Source organism: Cetorhinus maximus, chromosome 25 (genome assembly GCF_964194155.1).
Source record: "Cetorhinus maximus chromosome 25, sCetMax3.hap1.1, whole genome shotgun sequence".
In the NCBI taxonomy this organism is placed as follows: Eukaryota; Metazoa; Chordata; class Chondrichthyes; order Lamniformes; family Cetorhinidae; genus Cetorhinus; species Cetorhinus maximus.
Window position 1 is genome coordinate 26,102,933 of NC_135903.1, and position 18,026 is coordinate 26,120,958.

The window sequence follows — 18,026 nt, forward strand, 5'->3', positions numbered from 1 at the left end:
GACCTTGACCATCCATGCGAGGTTATTAAACTTTTACTCGCACTGCAAGTCACGTTCTTGGGACCACACTCCTTGAATTCATCTCCAAGTCTACCTGCTCCCATTCCTTTGGCAGAGTATGCTTTCAGGGTCTCCTGGACCCCTACAGAAAAATCACCTCTCTCCTCCTTTTGTCCCCCTGGACTAAGGCCTCCAGTGCCATTTCAAAGGATCTGGAGCCTTCCCTCTGGCCTGCTGCTCCTTTCCTGTGAGACTTTTACAAAAGAATTCGACCAGCTGCTAAAACCTGAATGCACCACCTGCCCTTTAAGAGGTGCAGGGTAGCTTTAAAAATTGCAGGCTAGCTATAGCTCATGTTAGCCACACAGTTACCTGTTGAGTGTGAAGCCAGACAACAGAGCTACACTCTGCAATCATGGTGATGAACAGGCAGCCGGAAGCTTGCATGCAGCCTGCCTCACCTTGACCAGATGTAGAATACTTGCAAATTGCAATCCCTGAATCCACTAACACTAAATCGCAATTTTAGCCCATAAAGCCTTCTATCTGAAATAATAGCAGTCTCCAAGTTAACACAGAGTCTATATTTCTCTGAGTTCTAGAGTCTGAAGTGGGGAAATCCATTGGAAGATTTAAAAAGAAAGAAGAAAGCCTTGCATTTATAAAGCATTTTTCACAACCACCTCTTAAGCGCTTTACAGCCAATGGAATGTTTTTGCAAGTGTGTTTGCTGTTGCAATGTAGGAAGCATAGCAATTAATTTGCACACAAAAGCACTGAATGGTCAGATTAATTTTTGTGATGTTGATTGAAGGATAAATATCAGTCGGAACATCACGGACAACTCTCTTGTTTTTCAAAATAGTACTCTGGGACCTTTCACATCAACCTCATGCAGGCAGATAGCACATACCAAATGTGTGGCACTCCCTCATTCCACTGGGGCCTTGGCAGTGATTTTTTTGTTATCAAGCCCTGGATGGGGAACAAAAATCTGAAAACTTGTTATTGAGGCACATCAATTCCGCCAAGTAAGCCACAACTGACAGAGAATAAAATGTGCGGTTCTTCACTTTACAGACATTGACTGCTACTATCCTTCCCAGATGCTCAATTACACAAACATACCGTAAAATTCTACAAATTCGACACCATATTTTCTGCATTGCATGGCATTTGCCTAAGGTTAATTATCCATTTTCTTGTTATTTAGGTGAAACTAAAAGCTACACAAGGAGTATTCAACACAATTGCTGATGTCCCTGAGGGTGTGTTAAATGGATTAGGTGACAAAGAATTAACAGTAACAAACTTAAGTTTGGAATTCATCAATGCTGTACTTAAATATATTACTTACACAAGCAAAAAATATCACATCAATACAGCTGATGTAGGTAAATACAGACTTTTATTTATTAATAACCTTTCAATTCAATCTGAACATGAAATTAACCTATTTCCTTGGCAACTTGTTCCAGACCTTCCTATAGACAATAAAAACAAAAAGGTTTTTACAATTATTTTTGGCTCACTGTGATAGGAGACATTCCAGCCAATAGAATGGGTACCCTTTGTAGATCAGAAACTTCACATTCTACTTAGACTGAGGGAGATTCTGAACCCAGCTCTACTCAATCATCAGGACTCCAACCTATGCAACATCGTCCATCTCTGTCCCTGCCTTGGCTCATCTGCTCCTGAAATCCTCATCCATGCCTTTGTTACCTCTGGACTTGTCTACTTCAGTGCACTCCTGGCCAAATTCACCATCACCCCAAGTGATCATTGACCTACATTGGCCCTCAGTCCGTCAGTGCCTTTATTTTAATACTCTCAAGCATGTTTTCAAATCCTTTCATGGCTTCGCCCCTATCTCTGTACCCTCTTCCAGCACTACAACGCTCCAAGGCCCATGAATTATTCCAATTCTGGCCTCCCACACAACACCGATTTTAATCACATTGGTGGTGGTGCCTCTGACCTGCTCTTGTAGCCATAGTTTTTATCTGGCTGGTCCAATTAAGTTTCTGGTTAATGGTATCATCAACATCCCCCATTAGTAATGCTCTTGAATGTCAAGCAGAGATGGTTAGATTCTCTGTTGATGGAGATGATCATTGCCTGGCACTTGTGTGGCTCAAATGTTATTCACCACCTATCAGCCCAAGCCTGAATGTCGTCCAGGTCTTGGTGAATATGGACACGGAATGCTTCAGAATCTGAGGATTCACAAACACTATGCAATTATCAGTGAACATCCCCACTTCTGACCTTATGATAGACGGAAGGTTATTGATGAAGCAGCTGAAGATGGTTGGGCTGAGGACACTACCCTGAGGAACTCCTGTGGGCAATGTTCGGGCACTGAGATGGTTGGGCTCCAGCAACCACAGCCATCTTCCTTTGTGCTAGGTATGAATCTCCTGTGGAGAGTCTTTCCCCTGATTCCCATTGACTTCAATTTTACTAGGGCTCCTTGATAGCTTCTGTTATTTTTGTTACAATCAGTCAGTGATTTTTTTTTAAAAATCTGCTAGTCACATAATGTGTTGCTTTGTGCCTATTTTACATTTTTTTTTTCTTTTTACAAAAGTGTCTTTTCAGTTTGAAGAGCATGCTGCTGAATTTCCGATTATTATCAGACAGCCCCCAATGCCACGGTTGTTTGATCCTGGACAAGGTAAATTTAGTTTGAAGTTGGGTTATAAACATCAGAGATTTGATCAGCACATTTTCATCACATTTGTTTCTTCAACTAACTTTGATTGTCTTTTCGTATTCCAGACAGTAACATCAATTCCTTGGTAACCATCACAACAAAGACGTTCTTAAGATATCATAAGCTTCGAATCTTGATAGCTAGTATTCGAAGATTTTACCCAAACATGAAAATAATCATTGCAGACGACAGTGAAATTCCTGAAAAAATTGAAGGACCCCACATTGAACAATACATAATGCCGTTCGCAAAAGTACAGTAAAGATTTTCAATTTATATTCTATACAGGCTTTAAACCAAAATTAAATTTCAAAGCACAATTCAATGAATTGGTATCATATGATACCATGACTGATTTCTTTGACCTATTTACTGCAACCTCAACCTTCATTGTTCCAATGCAGTCTGCAAATATTGTACAAAGACCAAATCAAGTTTACTTATTTTCAGACGACCCAAAATGAGCACGAAGCCAGCCAGCCAAGCAGATGTTCACTTGCTCAATCGAACTGCTATGAACCTGAGCCACGCTTGGCCCCAGGCTCAATAGTATGATTCCAGTGAACTGCAAAGGGGATGTGATGGCGTAGTGGTGTTGTCACTAGACTGGTGATCCAGAGATCCAGGGTAATGCTCTGGAGGACCCGGGTTTGAATCCCACCATGGCAGATGGTGGAATTTGAATTCAATAAATAGCTGGTATTATAAGTCTAATGGTGACCATTGTCAACTGTTGTAAAAACTGGTTCACTAATGCCCTATGTGTGACTCTTAAAAATGCCCTCCAAGGGAAATTAGGGATTGGGAAATAAATACTGGCTTAGCAGTGACACCCACATCCCATAAACAAATTTAAAAAACGCACTAAGCAGATGCATCATTTCAGTTCACATCCCCTGGAAGGGTGAGCAATTGGCCAATTCACCTACTGAGCCTGCCAATAGGTGATGCCTGGGGAGCCAGGACTGGTCTGAGTTGATCCTGGGCCACCTTTTGAGATAAAAACAGAATTACCTGGAAAATCTCAGCAGGTCTGGCAGCATCGGTGGAGAAGAAAAGAGTTGACGTTTTGAGTCCTCATGACCCTTCAGCAGAACTGAGTAAAGTTAGGAGAGGGGTGAAATAAAAGCTGGTTTAAGGTGGGGGGGGGTGGTGGGAGAGAAGTGGGGGGGGGTTAGTTGTAGGGACAAGCAAACAGTGATAGGAGCAGATAATCAAAAGATGTCACAGACAAAGGAACAAAGATGTGTAAAAGGTGGTGATATTATCTAAGAGAATGTGCTAATTAAGAATGGATGGCAGGACACTCAAGGTACAGCTCTAGTGGGGACGGGGGAAAGAAAAACAATGGAAATAGGTGGGAAAAGAAAAATCTATATAAATTATTGGAAAAAACAAAAGGGAGGGGGAAGAAATGGAAAGGGGGTGGGGATGGGGGAGGGAGTTCAAGATCTAAAGTTGTTGAATTCAATATTCAGTCCGGAAGGCTGTAAAGTGCCTAGTCGGAAGATGAGGTGCTGTTCCTCCAGTTTGCGTTGGGCTTCACTGGAACAATGCAGCAAGCCAAGGACAGACATGTGGGCAAGAGAGCAGGGTGGAGTGTTAAAATGGCAAGCGACAGGGAGGTTTGGGTCTTTCTTGCGGACAGACCGCAGGTGTTCTGCAAAGCGGTCGCCCAGTTTGCGTTTGGTCTCTCCAATGTAGAGGAGACCGCATTGGGAGCAACGAATGCAGTAGACTAAATTGAGGGACGTGCAAGTGAAATGCTGCTTCACATGAAAGGAGTGTTTGGGCCCTTGGACGGTGAGGAGAGAGGAAGTGAAGGGGCAGGTGTTGCATCTTCTGCGTGGGCATGGGGAGGTACCATAGGTGGGGGTTGAGGAGTAGGGGGTGATGGAGGAGTGGACCAGGGTGTCCCGGAGGGAACGATCCCTACGGAATGCCGCCGGTGGGGGGTGAAGGGAAGATGTGTTTGGTGGTGGCATCATGCTGGAGTTGGCGGAGGATGATCCTTTGAATGCAGAGGCTGGTGGGGTGATAAGTGAGGACAAGGGGGACACTATCATGTTTCTGGGAGGGAGGAGAAGGCGTGAGGGTGGATGCGCGGGAGATGGGCCAGACACGGTTGAGGGCTCTGTCAACGACCGTGGGTGGAAAACCTCGGCTAAGGAAGAAGGAGGACATGTCAGAGGAACTGTTTTTGAAGGTAGCATCATCAGAACAGATGCAACGGAGGCGAAGGAACTGAGAGAATGGGATGGAGTCTTTACAGGAAGCGGGGTGTGAGGAGCTGTAGTCGAGGTAGCTGTGGGAGTCGGTAGGCTTGTAATGGATATTGGTGGACAGTCTATCACCAGAAATTGAGACAGAGAGGTCAAGGAAGGGAAGTGTCAGAGATGGACCATGTGAAAGTGATGGAGGGGTGGAGATTGGAAGCAAAATTAATAAATTTTTCCACGTCCCGACGAGAGCATGAAGCAGCACCGAAGTAATTATTGATGTACCGGAGAAAGAGTTGTGGGAGGGGGCCAGAGTAGGACTGGAACAAGGAATGTTCCACATACCTCATAAAGAGACAGGCATAGCTGGGGCCCATGCGCGTACCCATAGCCACACCTTTTATTTGGAGGAAGTGAAAGGAGTTAAAGGAGAAATTGTTCAGTGTGAGAACAAGTTCAGCCAGACGGAGGAGAGTAGTGGTGGATGGGGATTGTTCGGGCCTCTGTTCAAGTAAGAAGCTAAGGGCCCTCAGACCATCCTGGTGGGGGATGGAGGTGTAGAGGGATTGGACAGTCATGGTGAAGAGGAAGCGGTTGGGGCCAGGGAACTGGAAATTGTTGATGTGACGTAAGGTGTCAGAGGAATCACGGATGTAAGTGGGAAGGAATTGGACAAGGGGAGAGAGAAGGGAGTCAAGATAACGAGAAATGAGTTCCGTGGGGCAGGAACAGGCTGACACGATCGGTCTGCCGGGACAGTTCTGTTTGTGGATTTTAGGTAGGAGGTAGAAGCGGGCCGTCCGAGGTTGGGTGACTATCAGGTTGGAAGCTGTGGGAGGAAGATCTCCAGAGGAGATGAGGTCAGTGACAGTCCTGGAAACAATGGCTTGATGTTCAGTGGGGGGGTCATGGTTCAGGGAGAGGTAGGAGGAAGTGTCTGCGAGTTGACGCTCGGCCTCCGCGAGGTAGAGGTCAGTGCGCCAGACAACAACAGCACCACCCTTGTCAGCGGGTTTGATGACAATGTTGGGGTTGGACCTGAGAGAACGGAGTGCGGAAAGTTCAGAGAGAGACAGGTTAGAATGGGTGAGAGGAGCAGAGAAATTAAGACGACTAATGTCACGCCGACAGTTCTCAATGAAAAGATCTCCCTTCTCTCTCCCCTTGTCCAGTCCCTTCCCACCTGTAAAACTTCACAGAAACATCACCAAACAAAATACTGAGCCACATAAGGGGAAGAATTTTCCGGTCGGCGAGCGGGGGTGGGGCCCGCTCACCGACACGTAAAATGATGCGCGGTGACATCGGGCGGGCGTCCCGACGTCACCACGCATCATTTAGATTTTCAGTTCGGCGGGTGCACAGACGAGTTGGCTGCAGGTCTGATGAACTGTCAAAGCCCTATTAAAGCCTGTTAAAAACTAATTAAAATAGTTAAACGAGCTGCCCGTCCAACCTTAAGGCTGATGGGCAGGCGAAGAGCCCAGGCGGCCTTTGCATTTTTCATAGAATCGGAAAAGTGCTGAGATCAAAGAGTGCTGCAGGGCTGGAGAAGGTTGCAGAGAGTCAAGGCCAAGGGTGGATTTGGAAACATGGATTTCACATTTAGCGGGCATTTGAAAATAAAATGGAACCTCATATAAGTGATTATTTTTGTATGATGATTTTGTTTACCACTTCTCAAACTTTATCTCTGAAGTGACCAATTGGGCAGATAGATATTTGATAAGGCTTGGTACAAAAAAAAAAACCAGGCATGCCTTAAAACAGAAATATAATATCATGAATAGATAGTAGGGTGAGGGACAGGGTCCATTTCTTAGTGGACTAAACATACTGATACAGAACATATTGTAGAAGCTGTGCTACTTCCATTACCTTACCCTCAGCCTATCCTTAGATAATTGAAGTCACTCATTATTATGGTTGTTATTTATTCATGTTTTGCTCATTAATCTATTTAATCCCTACACCATTTAAAGCACAAGACAATTGTGATTCCTCACACATGGTTCATCAGAGCTCTCATCCACCCTGCACTAGCCATTTAAACAGAATTGGAACAAAATGAAACACTTAAATGTAGCACAGTGAATATCAGCAGTCTCATGCTTCTTGGTAACAGAATGCTATCTTCTATCACTTTTAATTATAAACATTTAATTATAAAACTGATATAGTCAGTAAAATTACCACTTTATATGCATTTTTATTTTCTGGCCGTACCATGCTGTTACCTATACGTGATCTGTTTTCTTCACCTGTATCCGAGGGCTCTGACAAACCAGTTACATGTCACGTATGCACCCGACTAATTGGAAGTTAAAATATATTCTAAATGCAAAGTCCTGCTCTCTCTAAATACATGATACCAACCAAAGATCAAAGTGCCCTTGGGTCACATTGATAAAAAGCGATATTTTGCCATTACTGATTTCATTTTCAGCCGTTTTCCATAAGCAAAAACTGCACATACGGCAATAAGCTCAGAATACAGAAAAATCAATTCATCTGTTTTCCTTCTCCATTGAAACGAGTACAGAGGCTACTTTTATCCACTATGAATGAAGATAGATCCATCTTAAAGATATTATCAACTAAAATACAATGGCATAACAGTTTACAGCTTTAGGACAATGCACAGCCATTTTTATATATTAAGTTAGCCAGTTTTTAAAAAAAGCACATTTGACTTTGTTTCATAATGCTGGAAGTCAAATACATTCTGATTTGACTTGGGTCACTGTGACCAATTTACAAAATCTTATCACAAAACAGCTATAGAGGCTACAGAATAGTAGAATAACAGAATAATCCTGCCAATTTAAGTAACTAATTAAACTAAGAACAAAGGCTTCTTTTGAAGTAAACACAATCACCTGGCTTTTAATTCTTATTTGAAAGAATATTGCAAGTAGTTTTTCACAAATAAAACAATACAATAATCTCAATTAGTAAAACTAAATGTTCACCTGGTTTTGATTTAATAAGAGTAAATGGGCATGAGTTTGGTTTCCGTAGACACGACAGGGAGACGGAATAGAGGTTGAGAAACAGGCAAGCTCTGCGTAATGGTATCTGCTATACTGGAGCCAGACTCATCCATGTTCCTTAACGGTGACAAGAGGCTGCCTGGCAGGCCAGCCAATGCACGTTATTCTTGCCCAACAGAACTCTATTCTCTGCTATCCCACCGTGGTCTTCATCTGAGTCCTCTGCAACAGGATTCAGCTATGACCTTGCCCTCTGGTGAGCTGCCACATAAACCATCCTTTTCCCCTGGCCTAACTGCATTCCACTCATGCCTGCTGACTCATCATTTATTGGTCACAGCTCTATAATAGCCTGTAAGTACATGCAGTGCCACTATCTGAGCTGATGGCCGTGAGTGTCTGATCAAGTGGCGAGGCCTCTTCATCAAAGCTGTCCTGTTGCTCTCTCTCTTCACCTCGGGGCTACTGTGGCCGGGCAGACAACGGCTCTTGGGTGTCCAGAAACAGAAAATCAGAAGGGGAGGGTTGGAGCGAAGAAAGTGGAATGTGAAGCAAGACGTCCACGGTCACTTCATCAGCAACCTGCTCATCATACCAGATCTCAGGATAAGGGTGAACTAGAAATTGAGAAAGTGCATAAGGCAGGAACATACCGTCAGCCTCAATGTTCCCAGCGTTACCTGATGACGTGGGCCCTGCGACAGCCAGCCTCATAATGCTGACAGCCACATCATCCGTAGGGCTCAGGAGATGCAGGCAGCCTTGACCCCTAACCTGCTCTGCTCCATTCTATTGTGTGCTACCTTGACCTGCAAAAAAGAGGGAAGAATGTCAATGATTGTGTGGCACTGTGTTTGGGTGATGTGCCTACTATAGCTGAATAGCTGGAGGTGTGTGGAGGTATCGAATGGTGGGTATAAGGCTAGCAGCATTGGTAGGTGTGTGTATGTTAGGTATGAGTCCTGGGTGTCAGGAACTGCTGCTGGGTATGTGTTGAAAGTGTGGTGCATTGAACAGCATGAGAGGTGAAGATGCATTCACTGACATTGACCACCCAAGTGAGTCATTAGACTTCTTATGGCACTTTGACAGGTCCTTGAGGCTAGATGTTAGAAATTGAAATCCCAAGCCATCTGCTCCCACTTCCTTCTGAGGATGTTCCTTGAGGGCTTCCTTCTTCCCATGGCACCATGACATCTTTCCTCCTGCCCATCTCCACCACTAATGCCTCCAGTGCCAAATCCATCACACTGTAACCCTCTTTCTGCCCTGGTGTCCCATTTTCCGTGTTGTAAATTGTAGCAAATATTATTCAATGCAGCTTGCCTTTAAGAGAGACAGACTACCTTTAAGAACAGAAGGCTGACTGCACTACATACTTTCACACAATATTGCACAGCCCCTGCATAGTGCAGAGGTAGCCAGCAGCATGGCAGACGCTTGGCCCTACACTAAAATCATAGTAAGGTGGTGGCAGGATCAAACCTACATGAAGTTCACCTCCAATGAAACCAGCGGGGGCAAGTTGCAAATCACAACCTCTATTACCAAAAGCTGTGTAAGCCAAATTTCAGGTCACTATTTCTGCTGGTATTAAGACTAATTGTGCCTTTTCTCTATGATTAATTTCAGTTTGCTTCATTATTGTAGAAGGGTTAGCTCCTTTCAGTGAGTCGCAGTCTTTCTACAATTCTTGTTCACTGTTAACTGGCATATCAGGTTTCCCCTCCATTCCAGATTTTGGACAGTGCCCTTCATAAGTAAAGGCCGTGAGATTTACAAACCATCGAGTTGAATTAGAAGACTGGGAGGGATCAAGGGAGAAAGAAAATACTGGAGAACAGAGCAATCCTACTGCCATCATTCTCATTTAACTATACACAAGATCATTCTCGAGGCATACTTGCAATCAAACCAATTTCAAAGAGCCAAATTATCCACGTTTATTGATCTTGAACCTCATGCTATTTTTTTCCTCTCAGGGGTGGTTTGCTGGAAGAAACTTGGCTGCTTCTCAGGTCACAACTAAATACCTTCTTTGGGTCGATGAAGATTTTTTATTCACAAAAGATACAAAATTAGAAAAACTGGTGGAAGTATTGGAAAACACAAGCTTGGATGTGGTAAGTTTGGAACTGGAGGGAAGTGAAGGCATGTATTTCAAATATTTCAATCTGATGAACATTTCAGTTTGATACATTCCAGAAATGAATTTTCATTTGTACAGAGGACATAACTATTGATGTTATGTTGATTTTTTTTGTAGCTGCAAAAAATGATTTCCACTTATTATCTTGTAGCTCAAAATCATTCCTAGAATGAGACGTGAAAAAAAATTTATAAAGGTTATATTTACCTCCCAAAAACTGATGAGTTCGGTTCAGCTACGAGGCTAAAAATCTGAAAATCTGAAACAGGAACTCAATCTGTCTCAAATCCACCCACTTCCCATTTCAGCAGATGTGGGACAAGGGACTTGGGACAGGTGACCAATTCTCCTCAGGAAGAGATTGGTTATTTAAATATTTTAATACGCTGCATGCCTTGATTTTAAGTTTCCCTGTTTTCCTGGCATTGGGGTAGAAAGGAGGCAAGAAGGGTTGAACCTGTAAGGTAAGTGCCTTTATTGCAGTGCTTTTGGGCCAGGAGGAGCAGGAGTCTTTTTGCGCAGCCCAACAAGCTTACCTACACACTCTCTCCCTGTGATCTGTCTACTCATGCCCGACCCACAATCAAATCATCCTGACTGCCATCCCTGTACCCAGTAATCAGACGCTCCCAACCACTATCTCTCCTACCCCCACCCCATTACCACGAGACCTACCAGGTCTCAGCTTGGCTACATCCTTGTGCTGCAGGCTATCCTACTCTACGGCAGATACCTTGTCAATCAGAGAAAAAAATTTAAAGATATCCTGCAGTTAAAAAGTGCAGGAGATTCAAGAAACCCCTGCATCTGAGCTCCTAACTCAGTTAATTCATAGTAGTCACTCCTGCAATGTAGGAAATGCAGCAGGAGGCTCGCATGACTTGCTAACAATAATGGGGTAAATGTCTTGCTTCCATCAGAAAAGGCCTGAAAGACAATTAGCTGTAATCAATGTTAAAGAATCTTCCCAAAAAAATTTACCCACAACTTTACAAACGTCTGTTTCTTTAAACTTACCCAAGAGAGGAAAACATAGACCCTGGTGTTCATAGGAAAAATAGATAATGCAATAAAGAGACAATGTACAATTTCTCGAATAACAAGAAATATGATTTGGCCTTAGGTTGGTGCCTCAGTGAATGGTAATAAATTCCAGTTTAAGCTCTGGTATGAAAAAGGAAATGACGATGATGGAGACTGCTTGTTTTCCAAGCCTGGTGGCTTTCATGCACTGGATGGGTTTCCAAACTGTGTGATAACCAATGGTGTAGTGAACTTCTTTCTGGCCAGGACAACGAAGATACTGAGTGTTGGATTTGATCCTCGATTGGCAAGGGTAGCTCACTCAGGTAAATGAACCATTCAATTGTGCTTTCCCTCTCTTAATAATGCTAGTAAATAGTGATATTCAGGTATTATTCAGGTTTGTTTGTCTTCATGTCTAGTGACAATCGTGGGAACCAAAATTTACCATGAACAGGGGGCAGGATTTTCATGACAAGATGGGGTCAGGAACAGGAGAGGGTAGGCCTGGAATTTCCTGCCGCCGACCCACGTGTTGCTTTGCGGCATGGTCTAGAGACCTGGATGTTCTCTAGGAGGCTGGGTTGGGTCCAGACAGCTCCATACCCACAAGCAGCAAGCAGCATATTGAGCCAATTAAGACGATATTAAGGCCCCTCTCCTCCACCGACTGGAAGTTTCCAGTCTGTAAACGGACCCCTACAGTAGCCAAAACACAGCCAGAGACAAGAATTGGCCTCCCAGCGGCAGACCAGGGACTAACCCTCTGGATTACTTTTAAAACACCAAGTCCCCACCACCACCATCACCTCTACACGCTACCGAATGATGAAAAGTTACCACAGCTGCAGCGGCAACCCGCTCTATAGAGGGACTCCCCTTACACAATGGTGACCTGGCAGCTGTGGCAATTTTTACTTCTATATGTTTTCAAAGTGCTGAGGGGGTGCCTCCATACTGAGGTGCCCTCCCTGTCTCTTACCTGCAACAGCAGTCTTCACCCCTTTTACTGCTGGGGTCCCTCCTATTGGCCCTTCAGCATCACCCACTGTCCTTGGTTGGATAGTGAGCACACCTTCTGGTCATCAACTCACCAATCCTACAAAAAATTTGTGCCTTTTTTATTTGTTCACAGGATGTGGGCATCGCTAGCTAGGCTAGTATTTATTGCCCATCCCCATCAGGTGATTATTCCAACACAGTGCGGGGTTGGGACCCCTGTCTGATCCCGACCCCAAACAGAAAATCCAACCCATGATTTCAAGTAGTCTATTTTGTCCGAAGAAATATTAGACTTTTTTATCACTTGATCATGGAACTAAAAAGCAAGAATTGAAAATGAAACTAGATATTTTGAAAAATGAATACAGGAAATTAATGCTACCTTCTTTCTGTACAGTAATAGGTCATTGTTAGTTCAGGAGTCCTTTCATGTTTGACATACTTTACCATAACATTACCATAACCACAACTAACCTAATGATTAGCATTATGGATGATAGTTGCACATTCAGCTGAGATTTCAGATCATAACATTTATACATCACTGGTTAGGCCTCAGCTGGAGAATTGTGTCCTATTCTGGGCAACTGACTGGAGGAAAGATAACAAGACCTCGAAGAGAATCCAGTGGAGATTTATTGAAATGGTACAAGGGATAAGAATCTTCACTTATGTGAAGGCAATAGGGAAGATGGAATTGTTCTTCTGTGCACAGAGAGGATTAAAGGAGATTTACTAGAGGTGTTCAAAATCATGAAGGAATTTAATGAAGAGAAATTGTTTCCACTAGCAGAGGGCCAATAATTAGAGAACAGAGATTTAAGATAATTGGCAAAAGAACCAAAGAGGAGATGAGGAGATTTTGTTTTAACCTGCCTGAGTGGGTGCTGGAAGCAGATTCTATAATAACTTACAAAATGGAATTGACAATAGAAATTATTATACCACTGGAGAGGGATGATGTAGTTGATGTAGCTGAAGGGCTAGAGACAGAGACTATTTGGATAGAATTAAGGAACAATAGTGGTGCTATTACACTACCTGATGCATATGATAGGCCACTATATATTGGCAAAGGGATAGAGGAGCATATTTGTACATTTTATAAATGGAGGTATAGAGTGCAAAAGCCAGGAACTAATGCTTAGCCAATATAAACCACTAGTTCAGCCCCAGACAAGCACCACACTTTAAGAAGGGTGTGAAGGTTTTGGAGAGGATAATAATAGATGAAAAAGATGCACTTAAAAGCTTGGGAATCCTCAAAGTAAAAATGCATGGGATTAGGCCGAAATCCTCCATTCCTCCAAGGAAATGGGGGTATTGCCAGAGGTCCGGAGGATTGCAAATGTTACATCCCTGTTTAAAAAAAAGGGGGGGAAAGGATAAACCCTGCGAATATAGGCTGATCGGTCTAACATCAGTGGCTGGGAAACATGTGAAGACAATAATCTGGGACAAAATTAATTGGCATTTGGAGAGGTATAAGCTAATAAATGAAAGTCAGCACTGAATGGTGCATAGGAAGGGTTATAATTAGGCTGAGTTGACTTACCGAACTGAGGTTGCTTCATTCCCATCCTGCTTCACGCTCAAACACATTGCAACCTCAGTCCCTGATTGCCTTCAAATGCTTCTTCCCACTAAGTGCTGGGACTGTCCCTATGGGCCCTACTGGCAATTTTCCACTCCCAATCACAGACCAGCTTCTGGACCTCACTGGGTGTCAGGTGGGGCTGTGGGAATTTTTCTTTAAATGAACCCCTGCCATTAAGATCAGTCAGGTCTCGACATAACTGCCTTTTTGAGGCTCACACACACCATTCCTACCCACCCCCCACCCCACCCCACTCACCCCCACACCGCACCAACTCACCCTCCAACCCCCACACCACATTTTAAAATCAGGAACAAAGCCTCAGAGTCCAGACATGCTTGTGGATCACAGCCAGCCAAAATCAGTGAACTTGGCTTGGTATATTTTTGAAGAATGGAGTTTATTAAACACAACTTTCTCATAGGACATTTAATGGATGGAAAAGGTTCCATGATAATGTAGATGGTGTGCAAAAGAAGTAGGCTTGATAGATTGATAACAGCCATTTTCATTCTGTGCTATTTTATGACTAAGTTAAATTTTTCTATATCAATGATTTTACCAACAAAATTGAATTTGAATTATTCCTAGAGTTTTTCATTGATGGTCTTGGCAGATTGCTTGTGGGATCGTGCAATGATGTCACCGTTAGCCATCAGACAAGGGCAAGTGCAACAGAAGACTCAGTGAAAGCAGTTGAACAAAAATATGCAAAATTTAGACAGCCCTCTAAGCATGACTCAGATTACAAACTTGCTCTACATTATTTCAAAAACCACTTAAAATGTTATACCAAGATTTAATGGTTATGGTTGAGCACAGCCCCAGGTTTCCCACTGACGACACCAAGCTCAAATTCATCACTGCCTCTCTCAACCCCTCCACTGCCTCTATGTTGTCAAACTGCTTCTTTGACACCCACTCCCGGATGAATTGAAATTTCCTGCAATTAAACTCTTTTTCAATTCTTTCATGGAATGTGAGCTTCACCGGTAAGGTCAGCATTTGTTGCCCATCTCTAATTGCCCTTGAGAAGGTGGTGGTGAGCTGCCTTCTTGAACTGCTGCAGTCCACCTTGTAAACTTTGGGAAGATTGAAGCTATTTCTTTGACTCCTGCCACAAACATCTTCCCCTAGCTACAAATTCCTCCCCCCCTTCCTAGTCATTGTCTCAGCCAAACTGCTCGTAAACTTCGCATCCTATTTGACCATAAGCTGAGCTTCTGACCACATAAATGATAAAGTAAAATACTGCGGATGCTGGAAGTCTGAAATAAAAACAGAAAATGCTGGAAAAACTCAGCAGGTCTGGCAGCATCTGTGGAGAGAGAAACAGAGTTAAAGTTTCAAGTCCGTATGACTCTTCTTCAGAGCTGCTGAAGAAGAGTCATACGAACTCAAAACATTAACTCTGTTTCTCTCTCCACAGATTCGGCCAGACCTGTTGAGTTTTTCCTGCATTTTCTGTTTTTACTTCTGACTACATATTCTGTCCATCACCAAGACTACCTGCATCCACCTCTGCTACTTCATCAGCTGCTAAAAGTCTCATCCCTCCCTTTGCTACCTCCAGACTTCCCACCTTCCACCTTCCATAAACTTGAGCTCATCCAAAATTCTGTTGGCCATATTCTAACATGTGCCATGTTCTGCTTATCCATCATCCACATGCCCACTAATGTATATTGGGTCCTGGTCCATCAATGCCTCACTTTTAAAATTTTCATCTTTGTGAAGCACCTTGGGACATTTTACTGTATAGTGTACTAAATAAATGAAAATTGTTGTTGATGTCTGAATACAATTCTTTGAAGCACATTGGGATGTCTCATTATGCGAAGGATACAAGTTGTTATATTTACTTGTCATTGTACTTCATGTCACTTGATAGACTTTGCCTTGATAAAGCACAGTGAATATTGGAGCTCAGAAGGAACCCTCCCATTTTTTTCTCAATATTCACTGTGCACTCACAATCCACTTCACTTCGGCACAGACCAAGGGGAATCTCTCCAATAATCTATGGCATCAATGGCTAACTGCATACTTCAGTCAACTGGTAATTACTCGTGGATGAACCCAGATTGCAAGTGCAAGCAAGCTAGTTTACCATGGCGTGCAACTCAACCAAGGCCAATAATATTTTTATCTAATGTTCACAAAAAAACATTTTCCAGCAGAGGGTCAATGCAATTGACCAGTATGAGAGCCCAGGCTGTTTTTTCCTTTGCCACAAAGGAATATATCTCAATGGTAACACCCAATGCAGCCCAGGTTGAAATAGATAATGAAAGTAAGATTGAGAACTTCAGACCTATTGGTCTATATAGCTGAGTATTAAATCAGCCAGCGCTTTTCTCACTTAACACATTGTGAAATCACTTATAAGGAATTCCAAAACATTAAATCATTGAGTGGGTAAAGAGAAAATAATGAGGTAAGAATTTAGATGATCACCCCATGTGTAGCAAATCCATAATGGCAGTTCTGCAGGTTTCTTCTATTTGGTACTTCTATAGGATTGTAGAGAGGGACCAGAAAGATTCTTAGTTCCTGGTTTGAACAGTCAACTTTAAGCTTTCTCTTTAGCTTCTCTGGAAATTAATTTTAATGAACATTGTACAAACATTTCATACGTGTCAAATGATAATTTTATCATGGGCTATTTTTGGTATTATTAATTATTCGGGTATTGGTTAATATAAATATTATTGAATTCTGCTGTCTTGATTCACTAATTTTTAAGAATGGTGTGTGTGAAATTTAAATTTGCACAATAGAAAATTAAAATGTTGAAAAACTATTCTTTCAAATAAAGTATCTTCATGGTCAATGCAAATACATGTTGTGGTTTGAATCAAGAGAATTATTTGTACGTCTATATTCATACTGATTCTTATTTTGAGCAGTCCGATCAAGCAAGATGGATCTCACTCAGAGTGAGATTTGTTGGATGGTATTCTACAAAAAAGCTAAGATCACAAGTGCCCCTTTATGTGGAGACCGATGGAGCATAAGAGTCAGAACTGGAGGTTGCAAAAATGTCCAGGATATTTGTTAACCTACAAGTTCACTGTAGCTAGATGAAGAAGTGCCAATGCAACCTGGAATGCTTGCCATTAAGAAAATCATTGTGAGCAATGCTCATCAGTACTATTGATGGTGGGAATGGAGTTGGGATTCCTTTGTGATCTTTGCATCATGAGTCAAAACTTGTACCATTTGGAGCAACCACTTGCCAAACAGATCTGCTTCACTAAGTCTGAGCAGTTCTTTAACTGCCCCCAGCCTTTTAGATTAGTTCTCGGGGAACTGGTATCACCTGGTTTAGCATGGAAGCTATTTCCAGTTAGGGGGCAGTGAAGATGCTCTTTTGATAATCCAAGACTTCTAGCTACAGCAAATTGCATTCTCCTGGGCTAATGCAATGTATTCCCTATCAGGCTCAGAGATGCACTCAGACCTTATTCAAACTTGTGGCTAGCGGTCAACTAAACAGCAGGATCAAATCTCTATCCTACTGATCAATGTGGTTAGTCCCTCACAGGTACAATAGCACACTGAATCATCAGATAACCTCATATTACACATATTCAGTACATTTAAGATGATTTAATTTCAATCTGATTAATTCACAACTTTAATTTGTATTACATTATTCTTTTTCAGCATGCAGTACAAGATTTTTTGCTTGATTTTCATGTTAGCTGGATTGGAAGCATTTTTGCTCAGTTTTATCTTCAACTGGAACTTTATCACATCAAGGAATTTACTTCTCATTAGGAAAGTTAACAACCCAAATACTAACCTGCACTTAAACCTCACACCATGGGAAAAATTAACATTTCTATCTCCATATGGAGGAAACTGGTAAGCCTTGTTACGTGGAATATTTATAGCTCCTAGTAATCCTATTTTAGAATTTTGAATTTATGGCCCTTATTTTCTTCATCCCACCATGTGCAGGTCTGGCAGACCGCAAGCTTGGCAGGGTCCTGCATCCAAATATTGGCAGCAGAAACCTAGCTGAGAGCCCTGCAGCAGATCGAGGGAATGGTCATCACCTTCGGGACCTTCTGGTTCCTGTCTAAAAGCAATAGCCAGAAAACCAGCAGCCCTGGGGATCCATTGCAGCACCTGGAGAATATCTTTCTGTGGGGGGAGGGGGCTTACCTATCTTAATGCCATCTTCCAATCTAAGAAGGGGAAGGCACAAATGCAACTTGCGAGAGGGTATAGTTCAGTGACGGAACATTTGACTGCAAATCAGCAGTCCCTGGTTTAAATCCAAGTGCCCCCCACCTCATGATAAAAGCAAAATACT

The 18,026-nt window shown here is 42.7% G+C and overlaps 1 protein-coding gene across 2 annotated transcripts in view; it reads left to right on the forward strand.

Annotated features, from left to right (window-relative positions):
• LOC144667974 (beta-1,4 N-acetylgalactosaminyltransferase 2-like) overlaps positions 1-16,541 on the forward strand; it is a 39,562-nt gene extending 23,021 nt beyond the window's left edge. For both annotated transcript variants that reach the window (XM_078529639.1, XM_078529640.1), the window contains 6 exons: positions 1,214-1,394; positions 2,594-2,680; positions 2,785-2,972; positions 9,914-10,054; positions 11,204-11,429; positions 14,294-16,541. In XM_078529639.1, the coding sequence (XP_078385765.1) occupies positions 1,214-1,394; positions 2,594-2,680; positions 2,785-2,972; positions 9,914-10,054; positions 11,204-11,429; positions 14,294-14,505 (1,035 nt within the window). In that variant the 3' untranslated portion in view covers positions 14,506-16,541. The remainder of the gene's footprint in view (positions 1-1,213; positions 1,395-2,593; positions 2,681-2,784; positions 2,973-9,913; positions 10,055-11,203; positions 11,430-14,293) is intronic.
• The last annotated feature ends 1,485 nt before the right edge of the window (positions 16,542-18,026 follow it).